This window comes from Haliotis cracherodii, unplaced genomic scaffold (assembly GCF_022045235.1).
Source record: "Haliotis cracherodii isolate W230 unplaced genomic scaffold, xgHalCrac1.p SCAF_11, whole genome shotgun sequence".
Classification (NCBI taxonomy): Eukaryota; Metazoa; Mollusca; class Gastropoda; order Lepetellida; family Haliotidae; genus Haliotis; species Haliotis cracherodii.
This window is the reverse complement of record NW_027266266.1, coordinates 20,294,885-20,321,938: the sequence shown is the minus strand read 5'-3', so window position 1 is coordinate 20,321,938 and position 27,054 is coordinate 20,294,885. Positions and strand designations below refer to the sequence as shown.

Below are 27,054 nucleotides of genomic sequence, written 5' to 3'. Positions count from 1 at the left end.
GTTTAAAAACTCAAGCGATGCTCAAAATCCAAGGCAGGTTATAGATTCAGAACAAAGAGACAGCAGATGCGGCAACATAAAATGGCGTCGTTTTGCTGATATCGGTAGCTTGGCAACGAGCGGCACAAACGGAAGGGAGATAACTCTCAGTTTCAAAGTATAAGTTAATACCACTAATTTGATGTGGTGTTACGTTTATTTGATATTCTGACTAATTAATTCATAGTCGACTTAATATATGAGTGTCCACTTTAGAATTTGTGAACAGGAAAAGGCTACAATTATTGAATCTGTGTTTCGTGTATTCTTTTTGGAAATGTGGGGGTGCTAGATGAATGCAAACGGTTATAGGGCGGAATGTTTTCCCCATATAGAATTGTCCAGTTACAGGCAATTTTATAAACTACACCTTTAGGTTCTTGGCGTTTAGTTGTGTTTCTGCCGTTGTCCCTTCTTAGAGAACTGGGGGAGGTGGATCTGGCGAAGTCGGGGTCAATATTGGGTTACTGTTTGAGGAGGCGGCTGATGATATGGGGCAATCCCTTGTAGGTGAAACATCCCGCCACATCAACACCAGAATCAAAGAGAACAAAACTTCAACCATCAAATCGACAGTAAATCAGGCATTCGGACCATATCAGCAACTGCCCTTATCACAACATGGACCGTCCATATCCTCTCCAACAACCTCCAGGACTTCACAAAAAGCAAACTAAGAGAAACAGTCCACATTCGCCGCCACAAACCATCAAGGTCATTTCATCCTATCCGCCTACTGTGAACTCATTAAACAATAACGACCCCTCCTATGTATACTTATCCTGTTTAATTGGCTTCCTGTCTCATTGGCTTCCTCGTCATGTGTTCTCTGTCCATCATTTTGTTACTGTTTTATCCTTCTGTTATTATTTAACCTACTCATGTCAATCTCTCTCATGTATGCAACTGTTTGTTTCTGTTAATCCTCCACCGTCTAATTCTATATATATTTTGTACCATGGATCTATACCGAAACGTCGATGTTACAGTAAAATAAAGAAGTTGTTATCCATAAATTGTGTCTACATTGTCATCCGTCAACTTCTAAGTGAGTGAGTGAGTGATTGTGAGTTGGGTTTGACGAAGCTTTTAACAGTATTCAAGTTTTATCGCGGCATGTCAGCTTAATGTGGGAGGAAAACCCGAAGTGATGCAGGTCAAGGGACGCAACTCTGCACAGCGAATCGCGGCGCCTTTGACGACTGGGCCACCCGTGCCCCCTAAGACAGGCAGAATTTCAGGTTGGATAATAGTACTTGTAAAGAAGCAACTACAGAAATATATTATAAAACGGTGTAAAATAACGGAAAAGTGTGTGTGTGTGTGTGTGTGTGTGTGTGTGTGTGTATATATATAGATAATTCCTAGCTCGGCCGTCAATCTGACGTATAATATGCATGTGTATATATCCATCCAGAGGGATCTAGCTCCTATTACATTTTATCTGTTGATTGTAAAAGTGGCACCCCTATATTTCCAAACAGTTTGTTGGACATTTTATCAGAATTAAGAGATGCTATTGTTAATTGTGGCGGAGACTATAAAGCCAGAACAGGAACGAAGTCTGATTTTGGAGAAGATGACATTGTTGAGCTTAAAACTACTACTCGGTTGTTTTTGTTGAACTTCTGTTCAAGATCCAGCCATCTTTCATCCCCTTCAATGAGTGAGTGAGTTGGGTTTAACGCCGCTTTTAACACTATTCCATTTATATCACGGCGTGTCAGCTTAATGTGGGAGGAAAGCCCGAAGTGATGCAGGTCTCAGACGTTAACCACTTCGGTGAAACCCAAAAGCACGGGTATGGTGCTGACAAACCTAGAAACATAATCAGGGCGAACCGGGATTCGAACCCACAATCATAGGTTTCTGGCGTGCCCAAGGGACGCAACTCTGCACAGCGAATCGCGGCGCCTTAGACGACTGGGCCACCCGTGCCCCCTCACCTTCAATGAAACAGTGACAGATTGTGGCTTATGACACAAAATTGGTCATGTGATCCTGTAAGAGCCTGTTTTGTCTTTGAATTAAACAGGTTTATATTTACCGAATGAAATCTTTACTTTATTAGTCCTCGAAATTGGGAGGAGAGGAGAGGAGAGGAGAGGAGAGGAGAGGAGAGGAGAGAGAGAGAGAGATACTAGAAAAGATGAAGCTGCACAGGAAAGCACATTTGGGGGCGAGAGAGAGAGAGAGAGAGCTTGATGGATGGGAACGTAAGGATGAGAGACAGGATACGCGTTCGAGGTCACACAGGCCAGCAGTAGGGGGACAGAGCTAAGGGTGTGGCCAGGGCCTATACGCTGATTTTACTGCTCATCAAGAGAACCCATCAAGGGAGAGAAGCGACAGTAATAATAGCTTCATTAACTTTCTCTTCTGGAATGTCTCAGGCATAATATATGAGTTAACAGATAATGACTTTGTCAAATATGTGAACAAATTTGATATAATTGGTGTAACCGAAACTTGGTTGGATAATGTAGAGGATGTGAAGGTCACTTTCACAGACTTTACCCTTTATATTAAAGATGCTGATAGACTGTCTAAGACAGGCAGAGTGAGTGAGTGGGGCCGCTTTTAACAGTATTCCAGTTATATCTACTATAACTGGCCACCCGTGCCCCCCTCACATTCAATGAAACAGTCACAGATTGTGGCTTGTGACACAAAATTGGTCATGTGATCCTGTAAGAGCCTGTTTTGTCTATGAATTAAACAGGTTTATATTTACCGAATGAAATCTTTACTTTATTAGTCCTCGAAATTGGTGGCTACTTTCTTTTGCCTTTCAGTTCATTTTAGTAGGAGTTGATATTGCCTACTTGTCTGATATACCCAGCGTTAGAAATTGGCACTAGTCCTGTGGACTTGATTATTTGCAGACGGCCGTCATATAGCTGGAATATTGCTGAGTGCGGCGTTAAACAACAAACATACAAACAAGCTTTCAAGAGGCAACTAACGAGGATCGGTTGGTCAGGATTGCTGACTTGGTTGATGCATGTCTTTTTATGCCAAAAGCGTTGATCGTTGCTCATGATGTCAACACTGGATTGTCTTGTCCAGACACGATTATTTACATACGTCATATACCTTACGTCATATAGCTGGAATATTGGTGAGTGCGGCGTTAAAGAACAAACGAAACAAAAAATCAACAGTACTAAGTATGGCAAAAGAATAGTTGGACTTTTTTCAATAAAATGTTAAATGGGACAATTGTCATTTGTGATAGCTATGGCAGAAGCTTCAAGTTTTTCGAAGCATAAACTATTGAGGTTGAACAGTGTTGCAATTGTCTCATTTTATTTGCTCTCGTAAACTGAAAATATACATTGATATCTATGACCACACGGAAGTAAGCTGTATCACGCCGGCTTGTATATGATATCAAGTCATGATCACACAAATCAGTGACTGAAAGCATGAGCAAGAATCTTGTTTTTGGCTCTTGTGGCCAGCTATGGATACCAAGGACCTTTTCTACTCTGTGGAATTCCTAGTTTCCTACAGGGTTCATTTGGAATGGCGACGAACTTTCTTTAATGTAGACATCCATTAGAAGTGTCATGATGGTCTGGTCGCATTCTTTTAATAGAGAGCTGTGATTCAATAGCTACAGTCAGGCTAGGTTTGTTAACTGTCAAGCACTTTAGTCATTTCAAAATCGTCCCTGTCCACAGTGGCGGAATTCATTCTTGATGTTATTTCAGAAAAAAACGTCAATGATTGTGCATACAATATAAAAAAGATGAGCTAATCTATACCTCATGTGTAAACCTATTTGGTTATTAGATCTAACCTAGACTTACTGCCAGACAAGAACCAGAATACTTTAGCATGGTTTTAGGATGCTATTCACGCTTTTGATAATTATAGGAGGCACTTACATTGATAACATATAACAGCAAACAACAGTTTGAACAACAAAAACATTTATTTATATCACCTGAAACCATATGGAAATAATTAACAAGACGAAAAGTTAATGAATCCAACAAAATATCCTGGAACTTGTTCCAAGGAAAGCTTTCAACATTGTTGCTGGAAGTGAAGACTCTTTTGACCACTCAGATGACACGGGACATCATGGTTCTCAGGAAGGATGGCTGGTTTAGTTTGTGTTTCTTCCTCACTGCCAAAATCTTAAATAAGTCAGTCTCAAGTTAGTGTCAACCATATTATTGTCATGACCATCACAAAGATTGTATCAATTTATTTATGAGTTATGAAAGCTAGGAAATAATTAGCAAGGAAGAAATATTTCCTATATATTTCCGAATTGTATTTGGATGGTACAGTACACAAATTATTATCATAATTATCCTGTCAACTGTAATTAGTTATGCAGATATATAGTATACCAGTATATTATTGACTTGTTTCACCTTATTCAATTCAATGTTTAGGTAAGAAATCGTTTGAGAACTTCATAGCATGCTGTTACCAAGCAACCATAATAACATGGCCTGTGATGTTCCACAAAATCAGCATCAAGAGCGGAAACAATACATTTTTGTTTCAAGACCCAGGAGACAGGTGATGAAAATTATGTCCAGGTCTTATGGCCCATAATCTACTGAGTTAGGACTTCTCTTTGAAAACTTTCCTGATACATCCCTATTCATGTTCTTACCATCCCTCTTTTAAACACAATGTTTGAATTTGGGGTGGGGGTAATAATTGTCCTCAGGTTTGTTCAAACAAATAAATTGCTGAGCTCAAAATATATACTTTTTTAGTCCATATAAATACACACACACACACACACACACAAACACACAGATTGACTGAAGGGTGGCACAGCAGTTAGTGTTTGCTTGTCACACCCTGACCAAGGTTCGATTTCTAACATGAGCAACTTGTGAAACCTATTGTTGTAGTATAATATTTAACTATTGCATACAATATTCGCCAAGTTGTCACAGACTTGAGGAGATCTACAAACGTAGAATCAGAATTCTGTAATGTTATTTGTAGCTTAAGGTTAGGTTTGAGTTTGTTCCATACGTAAGGAGGCTCCTACACTAATAATAGAATAAAGCAACCAACAACAATTTAAACAACAACAAAATTTACTAATCATGCTAATGAAAGAACAACCAAATGGGAATGATAACTAATTTGCCAAAGTGTCCATACAAAAAAAAGGAAAGGTGACTTCTCAGATTGTTAGAAAAATGTCCCTTTAAGCGTCGTTTTTGTTGGAGGTGAAGATTCTCTTGACCAGACTGATGAAGCGGGACAGCAAGGCTCTCAGGAAGGACTGGGGTGGGAGGGGTTGTGTGTCTTCCTCACGGCCGAGATCTATCTCCACAAAGTCAGTGTCAACCATAATGACGTGGCCGGTGATGTTGACAGAAACAGAGACAGGGGCTGGGTCGGGGACAGAGGTGTAGGAGGTAGGGAGGGTGGACAGGGGTGCAGGGTGGTACACACAAGGACGCTGGTGGGGAGAGAAGTGAAAGAGAGAAATGATAAGACAAACGTGATACTGACACTAGTGATAGGTAATGTGCGGTGTATCTTTAGTTGGGACATACAGGAGGTTATGGAACATCAACACTTTGACACACTGAGATTTAGACAAGGATCTGTTGTCAAAATTAGTTATAGGCCTCTGTTCAACCCTAGCACACCTACTCGACGTGGGACAGGAGTGGCAGCCGGGGTGAAAGCCGGGTGAAACATCCTATCTGTGTGGGGAAGAAGTGAAAATAAATAAAACATGTACACGCTTATTTACACTGTAAAGTTATTAAAAACGTAAGCTTTTAAGTATATACCATATACCGGTAGGCCTATATATATCTATACACGTTCGTGTCAGTTGTATTTATTAATTCGTTCTATTTGTTAGTGGGCTGTCCGCCTGGGGCAGGACAAAATCACTATTTATGTAAGCATTGGCCATTGAAGAAATTGAAGTACATAGAAGAAATATAAAATGCGAGGAAACGGGTTTAGCATATTTTGAGAAACGTTGAAGTACGTTGAGATTTCTATAGTCCTTGTTAGAGAGCTTAGTGATGAGACCTTGGCATCAACCTAACGGTAATCGATTACATAACCACACGGTGAAACGTAATCAACATAAAACTGTGACACATTGGTACCTTGAACACAGCTACTTGACTGCATGTTTAAAAAACTCAAGCGATGCTCAAAATCCAAGGCAGGTTATAGATTCAGAACAAAGAGACAGCAGATGCGGCAACATAAAATGGCGTCGTTTTGCTGATATCGGTAGCTTGGCAACGAGCGGCACCAACGGAAGGGAGATAACTCTCAGTTTCAAAGTATAAGTTAATACCGCTAATTTGATGTGGCGTTACGTGTATTTAATATTCTATGACTAATTAATTCATAGTCGAATTAATATATGAGTGTCCACTTTAGGATTTGTGAACAGGAAAAGGCTACAATTATTCAATCTCTTTTTCGTGTATTCTTTTTGGAAATGTGGGGGTGCTAGATGAATGCAAACGGCTATAGGGCGGGATGTCCAGTTACAGTCATTTTTATAAACTACACCTTTAGATTCTTGGCGTTTAGTTGTGTTTCTGTCGTTGTCCCTTCTTAGAGAATTGAGGGGGGTTGATCTGGCGAAGTCGGGGTCAATATTGGGGTTGAAGGAGGCGGCTGATGATATGGGGCAATCCTATGTAGGTGAAACATTCCGCCCATCAACACCAGAATCAAAGAGCACAAAACTTCAACCATCAAATCGACAGTAAATCAGCCATTCGGACCATATCAGCAACTGCCCTAATCACAACATGAACCTCCCAAATCCTCTCCAACAACTCCAGGACTTCACAAAAAGCAAACAAAGAAAAGCAGTCCACATTCGCCACCACAACCATCCATCAACAGAGATCAAGGCCATTTCATCCTACTCTAAGAGAGTGAGTGAGTGAGTGAGTGTGAGTTGGGTTTAACGCAGCTTTTAACAGTATTCAAGTTATATCGCGGCATGTCAGCTTAACGTGGGAGGAAAGCCCGAAGTGATGCAGGTCTCAGGCGTTTACCACTTCGGTGAAACCCACGAGCAAGGGTATGGTGCTGACAAAGCTAGAAACATAATCGGGGGAACCGGGATTCGAACCCACAATCATAGGTTTCTTGCGTTCCCAAAGGACGCAACTGTGCCCAGTGAAATGTGGCGACTTAGACGCTTGGCCCACCCAACTTCTAAGTAATGCTTATCGAACAATTCCCTCAAAACCTTGTGAATTTATAATACATCTACTATGAATCCAAGAACGCAGAAACAGGAAAAATAATGTAATTTTATATGGAGTGCCTGAATCACAACATAAATCATATATGGTGTGAAAGGAGAGGGAAGACGAAGACGAAGAACACTAATAAACCTTATCGTGAAGATGCTGCACTAGGACGACAAACTACAAGCTGTGTCAATATGGAGTGTCCTTACAGATAAAGGATATGGCATCTCTAATGACTTGACTTTGAATCAGAGACAGGATTTTTTAAATACAGAACAGACGAACCAGACACACGGTTCTACAACAAAGGAGGGAAATTAGTGAGGGAAGCCGAAGAGAGGAGAGATACTAGAAAAGACGAAGCTTCACAGGAAAGCTCATCTGGGGGCACAGAGAGAGAGAGAGAGAGAGAGAGAGAGAGAGAGAGAGAGAGAGAGGGAGACAGACAGACAGACAGACAGACAGACAGAAAGACAACAGGATGGACGGGGACGTAAGGATAAGAGACGGGATATGCGCTCGAGGTCTCAGAGGTCAGCAGTAGGGAGACAGAGATAAGGGTGTGGCCAGGGTCTATACGCTGATTTTACTGCTCATCAAGAGAACCCATCAAGGGAGAGAAGCGACAGTAATAATAGCTTCATTAACTTTCTCTTCTGTAATGTCTCAGGCATAATATATAAGTTAACAGATAATGACTTTGTCAAATATGTGAACAAATTTGATATAATTGGTGTAACCGAAACTTGGTTGGATAATGTAGAGGATGTGAAGGTCACTTTCACAGACTTTACCCTTTATATTAAAGATGCTGATAGGCTGTCTAAGACTCGCAGACTTTCAGCTGGAATAATAGTACTTGTAAAGAAGAAACTACAGAAATATATTATAAAACGGTGTAAAATAACGTAAAATTATATATATATATATTGATAATTCCTTGCGCGGCCGTCAATCTGACGTATTATATGCATGTGTATATATCTATCCTGAGGGATCTAGCTCGTATAACATTTTATCATATAATGGGTAGGTTTCTCGGCAGGATAAAGCCAACGGATAAAAACGATATCCGTTGGGGTCATATGCGGATAGAGATGCAAATATCAAAGGTCAAGTAGGGACTTATTTTCACTGTTTATAAACAAACATGGCGTCGCCCTCGTCATTCGGCGATCGAGTCAGAATTAACCATCGGGAATCTGGATAAACTACAGGGATAATTGTTATCATTATCAAAAGAACAGTCTAATATACTGAAAATTAGTGTCTAACTGTAATGTAGCTAAGGCATTTTATAGGTTTTCGATATAAATTTCGCGAACAATTTTGCGAGGGCACATCTGTGTTTGTAGACCTCTGCGGCTTGAAACCTTCTCCTCAAATTAAAATAGTTGGATTTGGCCGAAACATGTTTGAATTGTTATCTTGTTTCGTTTTGTCGCTTTGTGTACATCTGACTACACTTCTTAACTATGACAGGACAGACCGACTGTCAACATCGTCTGACCGTGGCCGTGAGGTCTCATAGACTAGGGTTAGAGTAGCTTCCCTTTGACAAAGGGCAGTTACTCTAGCGGACAGACCGATGGATTGCCGCGAAAGGCAATTAAAAACAATAGTTGTTTTGAGTATATGTTGCTTCGCCACTGTATCAGAAAGAGATTTCAGTTGGAACTATATTGGCTACTGTCACTGTCTGACTGACACATCACTTACCCTGTGACGTAATAAATATTAATGCGCGCTTTAAAGGAAAACTCGCAATGTTTCGGTAATGTTTGTGAAAGAGGGAAAGCAATTTTGAAGCACAGAATTAAAGAATGACATTATATGATAAAGAGGTTATCACGCTTGTGTGTTTGGGGATGGTAAATATCCTGTATTAGGAATAAATACTATGTATTTAGCTCGCCAAGGATCGCTAAATACAATGTTTATTCCTAATGCAGGATATTTACCATCCCCAAACACACATGCGTGATAACCTCTATTTATCTGTTGATTGTAAAAATGGCATCACTATATTTCCAAACAGTTTGTTATACATTTTATCAGAATTAAGAGATGCTATTGTTATTTGTGGTGGAGACTATAACGCCGCAACAGGAACGAAGTCTGATTTTGGAGAAGATGACATTGTTGAGCTTAAAACTACTACTCGGTTGTTTTTGTTGAACTTCTGTTCACGAACCAGCCATCTTTCATCACCTTCAATGAAACAGTGACAGATTGTGGCTTGTGAGACAAAATTGGTCATGTGATCCTGTAAGAGCCTGTTTTGTCTATGAATTAAACAGATTTTATATTTACCGAATGAAATCTTTACTTTATTAGTCCCCGAAATTCAGTGCATTTTAGTAGGAGTTGATATAGCCTACTGATCTGATATACCCAGCGTTAGAAATTGGCACTAGTCCTGTGGTCCTTGCCAAACTGAAGAAGAGTTGGATTTTCATTTGGATGACAGTAAGTAGTGATAGTGCTTTCGTGCATGTGCACTACCAATGCTTGCGTTGATAGTACATGTTTGTATATGCATGGATTCAATGTAATCTGGACCCGTGAAGATCCGGGGTAGAATAGGTCTTCAGCAACCCATGCTTTCCGTAAAAGGCGACTATGCTTGTCGTAAGAGGCGACTAACGAGATCGGGATCTCTTTGCTTGCCGATGCATAGTAACGTAATGGTATGAAATGGATATCAAGATCTGATAGTTGAAACGACAAAACTAACACTGCAGGAAATGTTACAAATGCAGAGGTTCATTCACATTATAATGGAGTATGTAAGGTGACATTCAATATCCATGACGATGTACCCACCCGTGAAGATCCGGGGTAGAATAGGTCTTCAGCAAACCATGCTTGCCATAAAAGGCCACTGTGCTTTCGGAAAAGGCGACTAATAGGATCGAGTGGTCAGGATCGTTGACTTGGTTGACGCATGTCATCGTATCCCAATTTCGTGGATCGATGCTCATAGTATCAATCACTGGATTGTCTGGTCCAGGCTCGATTATTTGCAGACGGCCTTCATATAGCTGGAATATTGCTGAGTGTGGCGTTAAACAACAAACAAACAAGCTTTCAAGAGGCAACTAACGAGGATCGGGTGGTCAGGACCGTTGACATGGTTGATGCATGTCTTTGTATGCCAATTGCGTTGATCAATGCTCATGATGTCAATCACTGGATTGTCTTGTCCAGACACGATTATTTACATATGTCATATACCTTACGTCATATAGCTTGAATATTGGTGAGTGCGGCGTTAAAGAACAAACAAAACAAAAAATCAACAATACAAAGTATGGCAAAAGAATAGTTGGACTTTTTTCATCTACCTTTTACATCTACTATGAATCCAAGAACGCAGAAACAGGAAAAATATGCCAATTGCGTTGATCGATGCTCATGCTGTCAATCACTGGATTGTCTTGTCCAGACTCAATTATTAACATACGTCATATAATACCGTACGTCATATAGCTGGAATTGTGCTGAGTGCGGCGTTGAACAACAAACAAACTAAAAAATCTACAAAAACTATGTTTGGTCAAAGAATAGTTGGACTTTTTTCAATAAAATGTTAGATAGGACAATTGTCACTTGTGATAGCTATGACAGAAGCTTCAAGTTTTTCAAAGCAGAAACTATTGAGGTTGAACAGTGTTGCAAATTTCTCATTTTATTTAATCTCGTAAACTGAAAATATACATTGATATCTGTGACCACACGGAAGTAAGCTGTATCACGCCGCCTTGTATTTGATATCAAGTCATGATCACACAAACCAGTGACTGAAAGCATGAGCAAGAATCTTGTTTTTGGCTCTTGTGGCCAGCTATGGATACCAAGGACCTTTTCTACTCTGTGGAAATCCTAGTTTCCTACAGGGTTCATTTGGAATGGCGACGAACTTTCTTTAATGTAGATATTCCATTAGAAGTGTCATTATGGTCTGGTCGCATTCTATCAATAAAGAACTGTGATTCAATAGTTACAGTCAGACTTGGTTTGTCAAGTAGGGCTGGGACGAGTACCCGGGTCAGGTGGGTACTGAGTAGGATCCGGGTACCCACAGGACTACCCGGACCCGTGGTTAGTCATGTGATATATTGTTTCATGAAAAAATTATCTATGGTTACACTAAAAGTCACTAATGTTAGCATTTCTTTCTGATTATGAACCCATTCCTTCTGATTTTTCATATGGTTGAATAAAGTTAAAACTTTAGTGTATGAATGACCAGATTGTTCAATAAATGTATCTTAATACGTTTTGCCAGGGCTATGCTGAAAATGTTCTGATTCGGACATTTTGTGACATCTCCTGAGACTTACAGTGGGTACCCGGGTAGGGTCGGGTTATAGGGGGGTGGGTACCCGGGTAGTAAATTTGGACTCGTCCCAGCCCTATTGTCAAGCACTTTAGTCATTTCAAAATCATCCCTGTCCTCAGAGGCTGAATTCATTCTTGGTGTTATTTCATAAAAAAACGTCAATGATTGTGCATACAATATAATAAAAAGATGCGCTAATTTATACCTCATGATGTATTAACCTATTTGGTTATTAGATCTAACTTAGACTTACTGCCAGACAAGAACCAGAGTTCTGTAGCATCGTTTTAGGATGTTATTCACGCTTTTGATAATTATAGGAGGCACTTACATTGATAAAATATAACAGCAAACAACAGTTTGAACAACAAAAACATTTATTTATACAACTGAAACCATATGGAAATAATTAACAAGATGAAAAGTAAATGAATCCAACAAAATATCCTGGAACTTGTTCCAAGGAAAGCTTTAAACATTGTTGCTGGAGGTGAAGACTCTTTTGACCTCTCGGATGACACGGGACATCATGGCTCTCAGGAAGGATGGCTGGGAGGATTTGTGTTTCTTCCTCACTGCCAAAATCTCAAATACGTCAGTCAAGTTAGTGTCAACCATATTATTGTCATGACCATCACAAAGATTGTATCAATTTATTTATGAGTTATGAAAGCTAGGAAATAATTAGCAAGGAAGAAATATTTCCTATATATTTCCGAATTGTATTTGAATGGTACAGTACACAAATTATTATCATAATTATCCTGTAAACTGTAATTAGTTCTGCAGATATATAGTATACCAGTATATTATTGACATCTTTCACCTTATTCAATTCAATGTTTTGGTAAGAAATCGTTTGGGAACTTCATAGCATGCTGTTACCGAGCAACCATAATAACATGGCCTGTGATGTTCCACAAAATCAGCATCAAGAGCACATTAAATACATTTTTGTTTCAAGACCAGGGAGACAGGTGCTGAAAATCATGTCCAGGTCTTATGGCCCATAGTCTACTGAGTTAGGACTTCTCTTCAAAAACTTTCCTGATACATCCCTATTCATGTTCTTACCATCCCTCTTTTAAACACAATGTTCGAAGTTTCTTCGGGGAAATAATTGTCCTCAAATAAATTACTGAGCTCGCATTATATATTTTATTATTCCATATATATATATATGTGTGCGTGTGTGTGTGTGTGTGTGTGTGTGTGTGTGTGTGTGTTGAGGGGTTATTATTGAGTGTTCTATTAAATTTGATCATTTCAACTGGCAAATCTGAAAACAGATTGGCTGAAGAGTGGCACAGCAGTTAGTGTTCGCTTGTCACACCCTGATCAAGGTTCGATTTCTAACATGAGTAATTTGTGAAACCTATCATTGGACTACGATATTTAACTATTGCATACGATATTCGCCAAGTTGTCACAGACTTAAGGAGATCTACAAAAGTAGAATCAGAATGTGGAATTGTGTAATGTGACTCGAAGCTTTAGGTTATGTTTGAGTTTGTTCCATACGTAAGGAGGCTCCTACACTAATAATAGAATAAAACAACCAACAACAATTTGAACAACATAACAAAATTTACTAATCATCCTAATGAAAGAACAACCAAATGAGAATGATAACTAATTTGCCAAAGTGTCCATACAAAATAAAGGAAAGGTGACTTCTCAGATTGTTACAAAAATGTCACTTTAAGCGTCGTTTTTGTTGGAGGTGAAGACTCTCTTGATCAGACGGATGAAGCGGGACAGCAAGGCTCTCAGGAAGGACTGGGGTGGGAAGGGTTGTGTGTCTTCCTCACGGCCGAGATCTATCTCCACAAAGTCAGTGTCAACCATAATGACGTGGCCGGTGATGTTGACAGAAACAGAGACAGGGGCTGGGTCGGGGACAGAGGTGTAGGAGGTGGGGAGGGTGGACAGGGGTTCAGGGTGGTACACACAAGGGCGCTGGTGGGGAGGGAAGTGGAAAGAGAGAAATGATGAGACAAACGTGATACTGATACTAGTGATAGGTAGGGTGCGGTGTATCTTTAGTTAGGAAAGTGGTAATACAGTAGGTTACGGAACATCAACACTTAGACACACTGAGATTTAGACAAGGATATTTTGTAAAAGTTGGTTATATTCTACAACCCTAGCACACCTACTCGACGTGGGACAGGAGTGGCAGCAGGGGTGAAAGTCTGGTGAAACATCCTATCTGTGAGGGGGAGAAGTGAAAATAAATAAGACATGTACACTCTTATTTACACTGTAAAGTTATTAAAAACGTAATCTTGTAAGTATATACCATATAGGTCTATATATATAAATCTATACATGTTGGTGTAAGTTGTATTTATTTATTTTGTTCTATTCGTTAGTGGGCTTTTCACCTGGGGCAGAACGAAATCACTATTTATGTAAGCATTGGCCATTGAAGAAATTGAAGTACATAGAAGAAACATAAAATGCGAGGAAACGGGTTTAGTATATCTTGAGAATCGTTGAAGTACGTTCTATAGTCCTTGTTAGAGAGCTTAGTGATGAGACCTTGGCATCAACCTGACGGTAACCGATTACATAACCACAAGGTGAAACGTAATCATCATAAAACTGTGACACATTGGTACCTTGAACACAGCTACTTGACTGCATGTTTAAAAAACTCAAGCGATGCTCAAAATCCAAGGCAGGTTATAGATTCAGAACAAAGAGACAGCAGATGCGGCAACATAAAATGGCGTCGTTTTGCTGATATCAGTAGCTTGGCAACGAGCGGCACAAACGGAAGGGAGATAACTCTCAGTATCAAATTGAAAGTTAATACCGCTAATTTGATGTGGCGTTACGTGTATTTGATATTCTATGACTAATTAATTCATAGTCGACTTAATATATGAGTGTCCACTTTAGGATTTGTGAACAGAAAAAGGCTACAATTATTTAATCTTTTTTTAGTGTATTCTTTTTGGAAATGTGGTGGTGCTAGATGAATGCAAACGGTTATAGGGCGGGATCTTTTCCCTTCATAGAATTGTCCAGTTACAGTCAATTTTATAAACTACACCTTTAGGTTCTTGGCGTTAAGTTGTGTTTCTGCCGTTGTCCCTTCTTAGAGAATTGAGGGAGGTGGATCTGGCGAAGTCGGGGTCTATATTGGGTTGCTGTTTGAGAAGGCGGCTGATGATATGGGGCAATCCCTTGTAGGTGAAACATCCCGCCCCATCAACACCAGAATCAAAGAGCACAAAACTTCAACCATCAAATCCGACAGTAAATCAGCCATTCGGACCATATCAGCAACTGCTCTAATCACAACATGAACCGCCCAAATCCTCTCCAACAACTCCAGGACTTCACAAAAAGCAAACAAAGAGAAACAGTCCTAATTAGCCGCCACAACCATCAAGGTCATTCCATCCTATCCGCCTACTGTGAACTCATTAAACAATAGTGACCCCTCCTATGTATACTTATCCTGTTTAATTGGCTTCCTGTCTCATTGGCTTCCTCGTCATGTGTTCTCTGTCCATCATTTTGTTACTGTTTTATCCTTCTGTTATTATTTAACCTACTCATGTCAATCTCTCTCATGTATGCAACTGTTTGTTTCTGTTAATCTTCCACCTTCTAATTCTATATATATTTTGTACCATGGATCTATACCGAAACGTCGATGTTACAGTAAAATAAAGAAGTTGTTATCCATAAATTGTGTCTACATTGTCATCCGTCAACTTCTAAGTGAGTGAGTGAGTGATTGTGAGTTGGGTTTGACGAAGCTTTTAACAATATTCCAGTTTTATCGCGGCATGTCAGCTTAATGTGGGAGGAAAACCCGAAGTGATGCAGGTCAAGGGACGCAACTCTGCACAGCGAATCGCGGCGCCTTTGACGACTGGGCCACCCGTGCCCCCTAAGACAGGCAGAATTTCAGGTTGGATAATAGTATTTGTAAAGAAGCAACTACAGAAATATATCATAAAACGGTGTAAAATAACGGAAAAGTGTGTGTGTGTGTGTGTGTGTGTGTTCGTGTGTGTGTGTGTTCGTGTGTGTTCGTGTGTGTGTGTGTGTGTATTGATAATTCCTAGCTCGGACGTCAATCTGGCGTATTATATGCATGTGTATATATCCATCCTGAGGGATCTAGCTCCTATTACATTTTATCTATTGATTGTAAAAGTGGCACCCCTATATTTCCAAACAGTTTGTTGGACATTTTATCAGAATTAAGAGATGCTATTGTTAATTGTGGCGGAGACTATAAAGCCAGAACAGGGACGAAGTCTGATTTTGGAGAAGATGACATTGTTGAGCTTAAAACTACTACTCGGTTGTTTTTGTTGAACTTCTGTTCAAGATCCAGCCATCTTTCATCCCCTTCAATGAGTGAGTGAGTTGGGTTTAACGCCGCTTTTAACAGTATTCCATTTATATCACGGCGTGTCAGCTTAATGTGGGAGGAAAACCCGAAGTGATGCAGGTCTCAGACGTTAACCACTTCGGTGAAACCCAAAAGCACGGGTATGGTGCTGACAAACCTAGAAACATAATCGGGGCGAACCGGGATTCGAACCCACAATCATAGGTTTCTGGCGTGCCCAAGGGACGCAACTCTGCACAGCGAATCTAGGCGACTGGGCCACCCGTGCACCCCTCACCTTCAATGAAACAGTGACAGATTGTGGCTTGTGACACAAAATTGGTCATGTGATCCGGTAAGAGCCTGTTTTGTCTATCAATTAAACAGGTTTATATTTACTGAATGAAATCTTTACTTTATTAGTCCTCGAAATTGGGAGGAGAGAAGAGGAGAGAGAGATACTAGAAAAGATGACGCTGCACAAGAAAGCACATTTGGGGGCGAGAGAGAGAGAGAGAGAGAGAGAGAGAGAGAGAGCTTGATGGATGGGAACGTAAGGATGAGAGACGGGATACGCGCTCGAGGTCACACAGGCCAGCAGTAGGGGGACAGAGCTAAGGGTGTGGCCAGGGCCTATACGCTGATTTTACTGCTCAAGAGAACCCATCAAGGGAGAGAAGCGACAGTAATAATAGCTTCATTAACTTTCTCTTCTGGAATGTCTCAGGCATAATATATGAGTTAACAGATAATGAGTTTGTCAAATATGTGAACAAATTTGATATAATTGGTGTAACCGAAACTTGGTTGGATAATGTAGAGGATGTGAAGGTTACTTTCACAGACTTTACCCTTTATATTAAAGATGCTGATAGACTGTCTAAGACAGGCAGAGTGAGTGAGTGGGGCCGCTTTTAACAGTATTCCAGTTATATCTACTATAACTGGCCACCCGTGCCCCCCTCACCTTCAATGAAACAGTCACAGATTGTGGCTTGTGACACAAAATTGGTCATGTGATCCTGTAAGAGCCTGTTTTGTCTATGAATTAAACAGGTTTATATTTACCGAATGAAATCTTTACTTTATTAGTCCTCGAAATTGGTGGCTACTTTCTTTTGCCTTTCAGTTCATTTTAGTAGGAGTTGATATTGCCTACTTGTCTGATATACCCAGCGTTAAAAATTGGCACTAGTCCTGTGGACTCGATTATTTGCAGACGGCCGTCATATAGCTGGAATATTGCTGAGTGCGGCGTTAAACAACAAACAAACAAACAAGCTTTCAAGAGGCAACTAACGAGGATCGGTTGGTCAGGATTGCTGACTTGGTTGATGCATGTCTTTTTATGCCAAAAGCGTTGATCGTTGCTCATGATGTCAACACTGGATTGTCTTGTCCAGACACGATTATTTACATACGTCATATACCTTACGTCATATAGCTGGAATATTGGTGAGTGCGGCGTTAAAGAACAAACGAAACAAAAAATCAACAGTACTAAGTATGGCAAAAGAATAGTTGGACTTTTTTCAATAAAATGTTAAATGGGACAATTGTCAATTGTGATAGCTATGGCAGAAGCTTCAAGTTTTTCGAAGCATAAACTATTGAGGTTGAACAGTGTTGCAATTGTCTCATTTTATTTGCTCTCATAAACTGAAAATATACATTGATATCTGTGACCACACGGAAGTAAGCTGTATCACGCCGGCTTGTATATGATATCAAGTCATTATCACACAAATCAGTGACTGAAAGCATGAGCAAGAATCTTGTTTTTGGCTCTTGTGGCCAGCAATGGATACCAAGGACCTTTTCTACTCTGTGGAATTCCTAGTTTCCTACAGGGTTCATTTGAAATGGCGACGAACCTTCTTTAATGTAGACATCCATTAGAAGTGTCATGATGGTCTGGTCGCATTCTTTTAATAGAGAGCTGTGATTCAATAGCTACAGTCAGACTAGGTTTGTTAACTGTCAAGCACTTTAGTCATTTCAAAATCGTCCCTGTCCACAGTGGCGGAATTCATTCTTGATGTTATTTCAGAAAAAAACGTCAATGATTGTGCATACAATATAAAAAAGATGAGCTAATCTATACCTCATGTGTAAACCTATTTGGTTATTAGATCTAACCCAGACTTACTGCCAGACAAGAACCAGAATTCTTTAGCATGGTTTTAGGATGCTATTCACGCTTTTGATAATTATAGGAGGCACTTACATTGATAAAATATAACAGCAAACAACAGTTTGAACAACAAAAACATTTATTTATATCACCTGAAACCATATGGAAATAATTTACATGACGAAAAGTTAATGAATCCAACAAAATATCCTGGAACTTGTTCCAAGGAAAGCTTTCAACATTGTTGCTGGAGGTGAAGACTCTTTTGACCACTCAGATGACACAGGACATCATGGTTCTCAGGAAGGATGGCTGGTTTAGTTTGTGTTTCTTCCTCACTGCCAAAATCTTAAATAAGTCAGTCTCAAGTTAGTGTCAACCATATTATTGTCATGACCATCACAAAGATTGTATCAATTTATTTATGAGTTATGAAAGCTAGGAAATAATTAGCAAGGAAGAAATATTTCCTATATATTTCAGAATTGTATTTGGATGGTACAGTACACAAATTATTATCATAATTATCCTGTAAACTGTAATTAGTTATGCAGATATATAGTATACCAGTATATAATTGACTTGTTTCACCTTATTCAATTCAATGTTTAGGTAAGAAATCGTTTGAGAACTTCATAGCATGCTGTTACCAAGCAACCATAATAACATGGCCTGTGATGTTCCACAAAATCAGCATCAAGAGCGGAAACAATACATTTTTGTTTCAAGACCCGGGAGACAGGTGATGAAAATCATGTCCAGGTCTTATGGCCCATAGTCTACTGAGTCAGGACTTCTCTTTGAAAACTTTCCTGATACATCCCTATTCATGTTCTTACCATCCCTCTTTTAAACACAATGTTTGAATTTCGGGTGGGGGTAATAATTGTCCTCAGGTTTGTTCAAACAAATAAATTGCTGAGCTCAAAATATATACTTTTTTAGTCCATATAAATACACACACACACACACACACACACACACACACACACACACACACACACACACACAAACACACAGATTGACTGAAGGGTGGCACAGCAGTTAGTGTTTGCTTGTCACACCCTGACCAAGGTTCGATTTCTAACATGAGCAACTTGTGAAACCTATTGTTGTAGTATAATATTTAACTATTGCATACAATATTCGCCAAGTTGTCACAGACTTGAGGAGATCTACAAACGTAGAATCAGAATTCTGTAATGTTATTTGTAGCTTAAGGTTAGGTTTGAGTTTGTTCCATACGTAAGGAGGCTCCTACACTAATAATAGAATAAAGCAACCAACAACAATTTTGACAACAACAAAATTTACTAATCATGCTAATGAAAGAACAACCAAATGGGAATGATAACTAATTTGCCAAAGTGTCCATACAAAAAAAAGGAAAGGTGACTTCTCAGATTGTTAGAAAAATGTCACTTTAAGCGTCGTTTTTGTTGGAGGTGAAGACTCTCTTGATCAGACGGATGAAGCGGGACAGCAAGGCTCTCAGGAAGGACTGGGGTGGGAGGGGTTGTGTGTCTTCCTCACGGCCGAGATCGATCTCCACAAAGTCGGTGTCAACCATAATGACATGGCCGGTGATGTTGACAGAAACAGAGACAGGGGCTGGGTCGGGGACAGAGGTGTAGGAGGTGGGGAGGGTGGACAGGGGTTCAGGGTGGTACACACAAGGACGCTGGTGGGGAGGGAAGTGGAAAGAGAGAAATGATGAGACAAACGTGATACTGATACTAGTGATAGGTAGGGTGCGGTGTATCTTTAGTTAAAAAAGTAGTAATACAGTAGGTTATGGAACATCAACACTTAGACACACTGAGATTTAGACAAGGATCTGTTGTAAAAGGTGGTTATATTCTACAACCCTAGCACACCTACTCGACGTGGGACAGGAGTGGCAGCAGGGGTGAAAGCCGGGTGAAACATCCTCTCTGTGTGGGGGAAAGGTGAAAATAAATAAAACATGTACACGCTTATTTACACTGTAAAGTTATTAAAAACGTAATCTTGTAAGTATATACCATATACCGGTAGGCCCATATATATCTATACACGTTCGTGTCAGTTGTATTTATTAATTCCTTCTATTTGTTAGTGGGCTGTTCACCTGGGGCAGGACAAAATCACTATTTATGTAAGCATTGGCCATTGAAGAAATTGAAGTACATAGAAGAAATATAAAATGCGAGGAAACGGGTTTAGCATATCTTGAGAAACGTTGAAGTACGTTCAGATTTCTATAGGCCTAGTTATAGACTTTAGTGATGAGACCTTGGCATCAACCTGACGGTAACCGATTATATAACCACACGGTGAAACGTAATCAACATAAAACTGTGACACATTGGTACCTTGAACACAGCTACTTGACTGCATGTTTAAAAAACTCAAGTGATGCACAAAATCCAAGGCAGGTTATAGATTGAGAACAAAGAGACAGCAGATGCGGCAACATAAAATGGCGTCGTTTTGCTGATATCGGTAGCTTGGCAACGAGCGGCACAAACGGAAGGGAGATAACTCTCAGTTTCAAAGTATAAGTTAATACCACTAATTTGATGTGGTGTTGCGTTTATTTGATATTCTGACTAATTAATTCATAGTCGACTTAATATATGAGTGTCCACTTTAGGATTTGTGAACAGGAAAAGGCTACAATTATGGAATCTGTGTTTCGTGTATTCTTTTTGGAAATGTGGGGGTGCTAGATGAATGCAAACGGTTATAGGGCGGAATGTTTTCCCCATATAGAATTGTCCAGTTACAGCCAATTTTATAAACTACACCTTTAGGTTCTTGGCGTTTAGTTGTGTTTCTGCCGTTGTCCCTTCTTAGAGAACTGAGGGAGGTGGATCTGGCGAAGTCGGGGTCAATATTGGGTTACTGTTTGAGGAGGCGGCTGATGATATGGGTCAATCCCTTGTAGGTGAAACATCCCGCCCCATCAACACCAGAATCAAAGAGAACAAAACTTCAACCATCAAATCGACAGTAAATCAGGCATTCGGACCATATCAGCAACTGCCCAAATCACAACATGGACCGTCCATATCCTCTCCAACAACCTCCAGGACTTCACAAAAAGCAAACTAAGAGAAACAGTCCACATTCGCCGCCACAAACCATCAAGGTCATTTCATCCTATCCGCCTACTGTGAACTCATTAAACAATAACGACCCCTCCTATGTATACTTATCCTGTTTAATTGGCTTCCTGTATCATTGGCTTCCTCGTCATGTGTTCTCTGTCCATCATTTTGTTACTGTTTTATCCTTCTGTTATTATTTAACCTACTCATGTCAATCTCTCTCATGTATGCAACTGTTTGTTTCTGTTAATCCTCCACCGTCTAATTCTATATATATTTTGTACCATGGATCTATACCGAAACGTCGATGTTACAGTAAAATAAAGAAGTTGTTATCCATAAATTGTGTCTACATTGTCATCCGTCAACTTCTAAGTGAGTGAGTGAGTGATTGTGAGTTGGGTTTGACGAAGCTTTTAACAGTATTCAAGTTTTATCGCGGCATGTCAGTTTAATGTGGGAGGAAAACCCGAAGTGATGCAGGTCAAGGGACGCAACTCTGCACAGTGAATCGCTGCGCCTTTGACGACTGGGCCACCCGTGCCCCCTAAGACAGGCAGAATTTCAGGTTGGATAATAGTACTTGTAAAGAAGCAACTACAGAAATATATTATAAAACAGTGTAAAATAACGGAAAAGTGTGTGTGTGTGTGTGTGTGTGTGTGTGTGTTGATAATTCCTAGCTCGGCCGTCAATCTGACGTATAATATGCATGTGTATATATCCATCCTGAGGGATCTAGCTCCTATTACATTTTATCTGTTGATTGTAAAAGTGGCACCCCTATATTTCCAAACAGTTTGTTGGACATTTTATCAGAATTAAGAGATGCTATTGTTAATTGTGGCGGAGCCAGAACAGGAACGAAGTCTGATTTTGGAGAAGATGACATTGTTGAGCTTAAAACTACTACTCGGTTGTTTTTGTTGAACTTCTGTTCAAGATCCAGCCATCTTTCATCCCCTTCAATGAGTGAGTGAGTTGGGTTTAACGCCGCTTTTAACAGTATTCCATTTATATCACGGCGTGTCAGCTTAATGTGGGAGGAAAGCCCAAAGTGATGCAGGTCTCAGACGTTAACCACTTCGGTGAAACCCAAAAGCACGGGTATGGTGCTGACAAACCTAGAAACATAATCAGGGCGAACCGGGATTCGAACCCACAATCATAGGTTTCTGGCGTGCCCAAGGGACGCAACTCTGCTCAGCGAATCGCGGCGCCTTAGACGACTGGGCCACCCGTGCCCCCTCACCTTCAATGAAACAGTGACAGATTGTGGCTTATGACACAAAATTGGTCATGTGATCCTGTAAGAGCCTGTTTTGTCTATGAATTAAACAGGTTTATATTTACCGAATGAAATCTTTACTTTATTAGTCCTCGAAATTGGGAGGAGAGGAGAGGAGAGAGAGATACTAGAAAAGATGAAGCTGCACAGGAAAGCACATTTGGGGGCGAGAGAGAGAGAGAGAGCTTGATGGATGGGAACGTAAGGATGAGAGACGGGATACGCGCTCGAGGTCACACAGGCCAGCAGTAGGGGGACAGAGCTAAGGGTGTGGCCAGGGCCTATACGCTGATTTTACTGCTCATCAAGAGAACCCATCAAGGGAGAGAAGCGACAGTAATAATAGCTTCATTAACTTTCTCTTCTGGAATGTCTCAGGCATAATATATGAGTTAACAGATAATAAGTTTGTCAAATATGTGAACAAATTTGATATAATTGGTGTAACTGAAACTTGGTTGGATAATGTAGAGGATGTGAAGGTCACTTTCACAGACTTTACCCTTTATATTAAAGATGCTGATAGACTGTCTAAGACAGGCAGAGTGAGTGAGTGGGGCCGCTTTTAACAGTATTCCAGTTATATCTACTATAACTGGCCACCCGTGCCCCCCTCACCTTCAATGAAACAGTCACAGATTGTGGCTTGTGACACAAAATTGGTCATGTGATCCTGTAAGAGCCTGTTTTGTCTATGAATTAAACAGGTTTATATTTACCGAATGAAATCTTTACTTTATTAGTCCTCGAAATTGGTGGCTACTTTCTTTTGCCTTTCAGTTCATTTTAGTAGGAGTTGATATTGCCTACTTGTCTGATATAGCCAGCGTTAGAAATTGGCACTAGTCCTGTGGACTCGATTATTTGCAGACGGCCGTCATATAGCTGGAATATTGCTGAGTGCGGCGTTAAACAACAAACATACAAACAAGCTTTCATGGTTGATGCATGTCTTTTTATGCCAAAAGCGTTGATCGTTGCTCATGATGTCAACACTGGATTGTCTTGTCCAGACACGATTATTTACATACGTCATATACCTTACGTCATATAGCTGGAATATTGGTGAGTGCGGCGTTAAAGAACAAACGAAACAAAAAATCAACAGTACTAAGTATGGCAAAAGAATAGTTGGACTTTTTTCAATAAAATGTTAAATGGGACGATTGTCAATTGTGATAGCTATGGCAGAAGCTTCAAGTTTTTCGAAGCATAAACTATTCATTCTTGATGTTATTTTAGAAAAAAACGTCAATGATTGTGCATACAATATAAAAAAGATGAGCTAATCTATACCTCATGTGTAAACCTATTTGGTTATTAGATCTAACCTAGACTTACTGCCAGACAAGAACCAGAATACTTTAGCATGGTTTTAGGATGCTATTCAGGCTTTTGATAATTATAGGAGGCACTTACATTGATAAAATATAACAGCAAACAACAGTTTGAACAACAAAAACATTTATTTATATCACCTGAAACCATATGGAAATAATTAACAAGACAAAAGTTAATGAATCCAACAAAATATCCTGGAACTTGTTCCAAGGAAAGCTTTCAACATTGTTGCTGGAGGTGAAGACTCTTTTGACCACTCAGATGACACGGGACATCATGGTTCTCAGGAAGGATGGCTGGTTTAGTTTGTGTTTCTTCCTCACTGCCAAAATCTTAAATAAGTCAGTCTCAAGTTAGTGTCAACCATATTATTGTCATGACCATCACAAAGATTGTATCAATTTATTTATGAGTTATGAAAGCTAGGAAATAATTAGCAAGGAAGAAATATTTCCTATATATTTCAGAATTGTATTTGGATGGTACAGTACACAAATTATTATCATAATTATCCTGTCAACTGTAATTAGTTATGCAGATATATAGTATACCAGTATATTATTGACTTGTTTCACCTTATTCAATTCAATGTTTAGGTAAGAAATCGTTTGAGTACTTCATAGCATGCTGTTACCAAGCAACCATAATAACATGGCCTGTGATGTTCCACAAAATCAGCATCAAGAGCAGAAACAATACATTTTTGTTTCAAGACCCGGGAGACAGGTGATGAAAATCATGTCCAGGTCTTATGGCCCATAGTCTACTGAGTTAGGACTTCTCTTTGAAAACTTTCCTGATACATCCCTATTCATGTTCTTACCATCCCTCTTTTAAACACAATGTTTGAATTTGGGGTGGGGGTAATAATTGTCCTCAGGTTTGTTCAAACAAATAAATTGCTGAGCTCAAAATATATACTTTTTTAGTCCATATAAATACACACACACACACACACACACACACACACACACACACACAGATTGACTGAAGGGTGGCACAGCAGTTAGTGTTTGCTTGTCACACCCTGACCAAGGTTCGATTTCTAACATGAGCAACTTGTGAAACCTATTGTTGTAGTATAATATTTAACTATTGCATACAATATTCGCCAAGTTGTCACAGACTTGAGGAGATCTACAAACGTAGAATCAGAATTCTGTAATGTTATTTGTAGCTTAAGGTTAGGTTTGAGTTTGTTCCATACGTAAGGAGGCTCCTACACTAATAATAGAATAAAGCAACCAACAACAATTTTGACAACAACAAAATTTACTAATCATGCTAATGAAAGAACAACCAAATGGGAATGATAACTAATTTGCCAAAGTGTCCATACAAAAAAAAGGAAAGGTGACTTCTCAGATTGTTAGAAAAATGTCCCTTTAAGCGTCGTTTTTGTTGGAGGTGAAGATTCTCTTGACCAGACGGATGAAGCGAGACAGCAAGGCTCTCAGGAAGGACTGGGGTGGGAGGGGTTGTGTGTCTTCCTCACGGCCGAGATCGATCTCCACAAAGTCGGTGTCAACCATAATGACATGGCCGGTGATGTTGACAGAAACAGAGACAGGGGCTGGGTCGGGGACAGAGGTGTAGGAGGTGGGGAGGGTGGACAGGGGTTCAGGGTGGTACACACAAGGACGCTGGTGGGGAGGGAAGTGGAAAGAGAGAAATGATGAGACAAACGTGATACTGATACTAGTGATAGGTAGGGTGTGGTGTATCTTTAGTTAAAAAAGTGGTAATACAGTAGGTTATGGAACATCAACACTTAGACACACTGAGATTTAGACAAGGATCTGTTGTAAAAGGTAGTTATATTCTACAACCCTAGCACACCTACTCGACGTGGGACAGGAGTGGCAGCAGGGGTGAAAGCCGGGTGAAACATCCTATCTGTGTGGGGGAGAAGTGAAAATAAATAAAACATGTACACGCTTATTTACACTGTAAAGTTATTAAAAACGTAATCTTGTAAGTATATACCATATACCGGTAGGCCTATATATATCTATACACGTTCGTGTCAGTTGTATTTATTAATTCCTTCTATTTGTTAGTGGGCTGTTCACCTGGGGCAGGACAAAATCACTATTTATGTAAGCATTGGCCATTGAAGAAATTGAAGTACATAGAAGAAATATAAAATGCGAGGAAACGGGTTTAGCATATCTTGAGAAACGTTGAAGTACGTTCAGATTTCTATAGGCCTAGTTATAGACTTTAGTGATGAGACCTTGGCATCAACCTGACGGTAACCGATTATATAACCACACGGTGAAACGTAATCAACATAAAACTGTGACACATTGGTACCTTGAACACAGCTACTTGACTGCATGTTTAAAAAACTCAAGTGATGCTCAAAATCCAAGGCAGGTTATAGATTGAGAACAAAGAGACAGCAGATGCGGCAACATAAAATGGCGTCGTTTTGCTGATATCGGTAGCTTGGCAACGAGCGGCACAAACGGAAGGGAGATAACTCTCAGTTTCAAAGTTTAAGTTCATACCACTAATTTGATGTGGTGTTGCGTTTATTTGATATTCTGACTAATTAATTCATAGTCGACTTAATATATGAGTGTCCACTTTAGGATTTGTGAACAGGAAAAGGCTACAATTATTGAATCTGTGTTTCGTGTATTCTTTTTGGAAATGTGGGGGTGCTAGATGAATGCAAACGGTTATAGGGCGGAATGTTTTCCCCATATAGAATTGTCCAGTTACAGCCAATTTTATAAACTACACCTTTAGGTTCTTGGCGTTTAGTTGTGTTTCTGCCGTTGTCCCTTCTTAGAGAACTGAGGGAGGTGGATCTGGCGAAGTCGGGGTCAATATTGGGTTACTGTTTGAGGAGGCGGCTGATGATATGGGGCAATCCTATGTCGGTGAAACATCCCGCCCCATCAACACCAGAATCAAAGAGAACAAAACTTCAACCATCAAATCGACAGTAAATCAGGCATTCGGACCATATCAGCAACTGCCCTTATCACAACATGGACCGTCCATATCCTCTCCAACAACCTCCAGGACTTCACAAAAAGCAAACTAAGAGAAACAGTCCACATTCGCCGCCACAAACCATCAAGGTCATTTCATCCTATCCGCCTACTGTGAACTCATTAAACAATAACGACCCATCCTATGATTACTTATCCTGTTTAATTGGCTTCCTGTCTCATTGGCTTCCTCGTCATGTGTTCTCTGTCCATCA

The 27,054-nt window shown here is 39.9% G+C and overlaps 4 protein-coding genes across 4 annotated transcripts; all 4 read right to left on the bottom strand.

Moving 5' to 3' along the window:
- Nucleotides 1-5,230: 5,230 nt before the first annotated feature.
- Nucleotides 5,231-6,183, bottom strand: LOC139455935 (uncharacterized). Its single transcript, XM_071237480.1, has 3 exons — nucleotides 6,159-6,183; nucleotides 5,686-5,738; nucleotides 5,231-5,488 (listed from the first exon to the last, which is right to left on the bottom strand). The coding sequence occupies exons 1-3, from the start codon at nucleotides 6,181-6,183 to the stop codon at nucleotides 5,231-5,233; spliced, it is 336 nt and encodes a 111-aa protein (XP_071093581.1).
- Nucleotides 6,184-13,320: 7,137 nt separating this feature from the next.
- Nucleotides 13,321-14,268, bottom strand: LOC139455542 (uncharacterized). The gene is made up of 3 exons (XM_071237093.1): nucleotides 14,244-14,268; nucleotides 13,779-13,831; nucleotides 13,321-13,578 (listed from the first exon to the last, which is right to left on the bottom strand). The coding sequence occupies exons 1-3, from the start codon at nucleotides 14,266-14,268 to the stop codon at nucleotides 13,321-13,323; spliced, it is 336 nt and encodes a 111-aa protein (XP_071093194.1).
- Nucleotides 14,269-19,536: 5,268 nt separating this feature from the next.
- Nucleotides 19,537-20,492, bottom strand: LOC139455541 (uncharacterized). Its single transcript, XM_071237092.1, has 3 exons — nucleotides 20,468-20,492; nucleotides 19,995-20,047; nucleotides 19,537-19,794 (listed from the first exon to the last, which is right to left on the bottom strand). The coding sequence occupies exons 1-3, from the start codon at nucleotides 20,490-20,492 to the stop codon at nucleotides 19,537-19,539; spliced, it is 336 nt and encodes a 111-aa protein (XP_071093193.1).
- A 4,727-nt stretch (nucleotides 20,493-25,219) lies between these two features.
- Nucleotides 25,220-26,175, bottom strand: LOC139455540 (uncharacterized). The gene is made up of 3 exons (XM_071237091.1): nucleotides 26,151-26,175; nucleotides 25,678-25,730; nucleotides 25,220-25,477 (listed from the first exon to the last, which is right to left on the bottom strand). Exons 1-3 carry the CDS (start codon nucleotides 26,173-26,175, stop codon nucleotides 25,220-25,222), a joined length of 336 nt encoding a protein of 111 aa, XP_071093192.1.
- Between the last annotated feature and the right edge of the window lie 879 nt (nucleotides 26,176-27,054).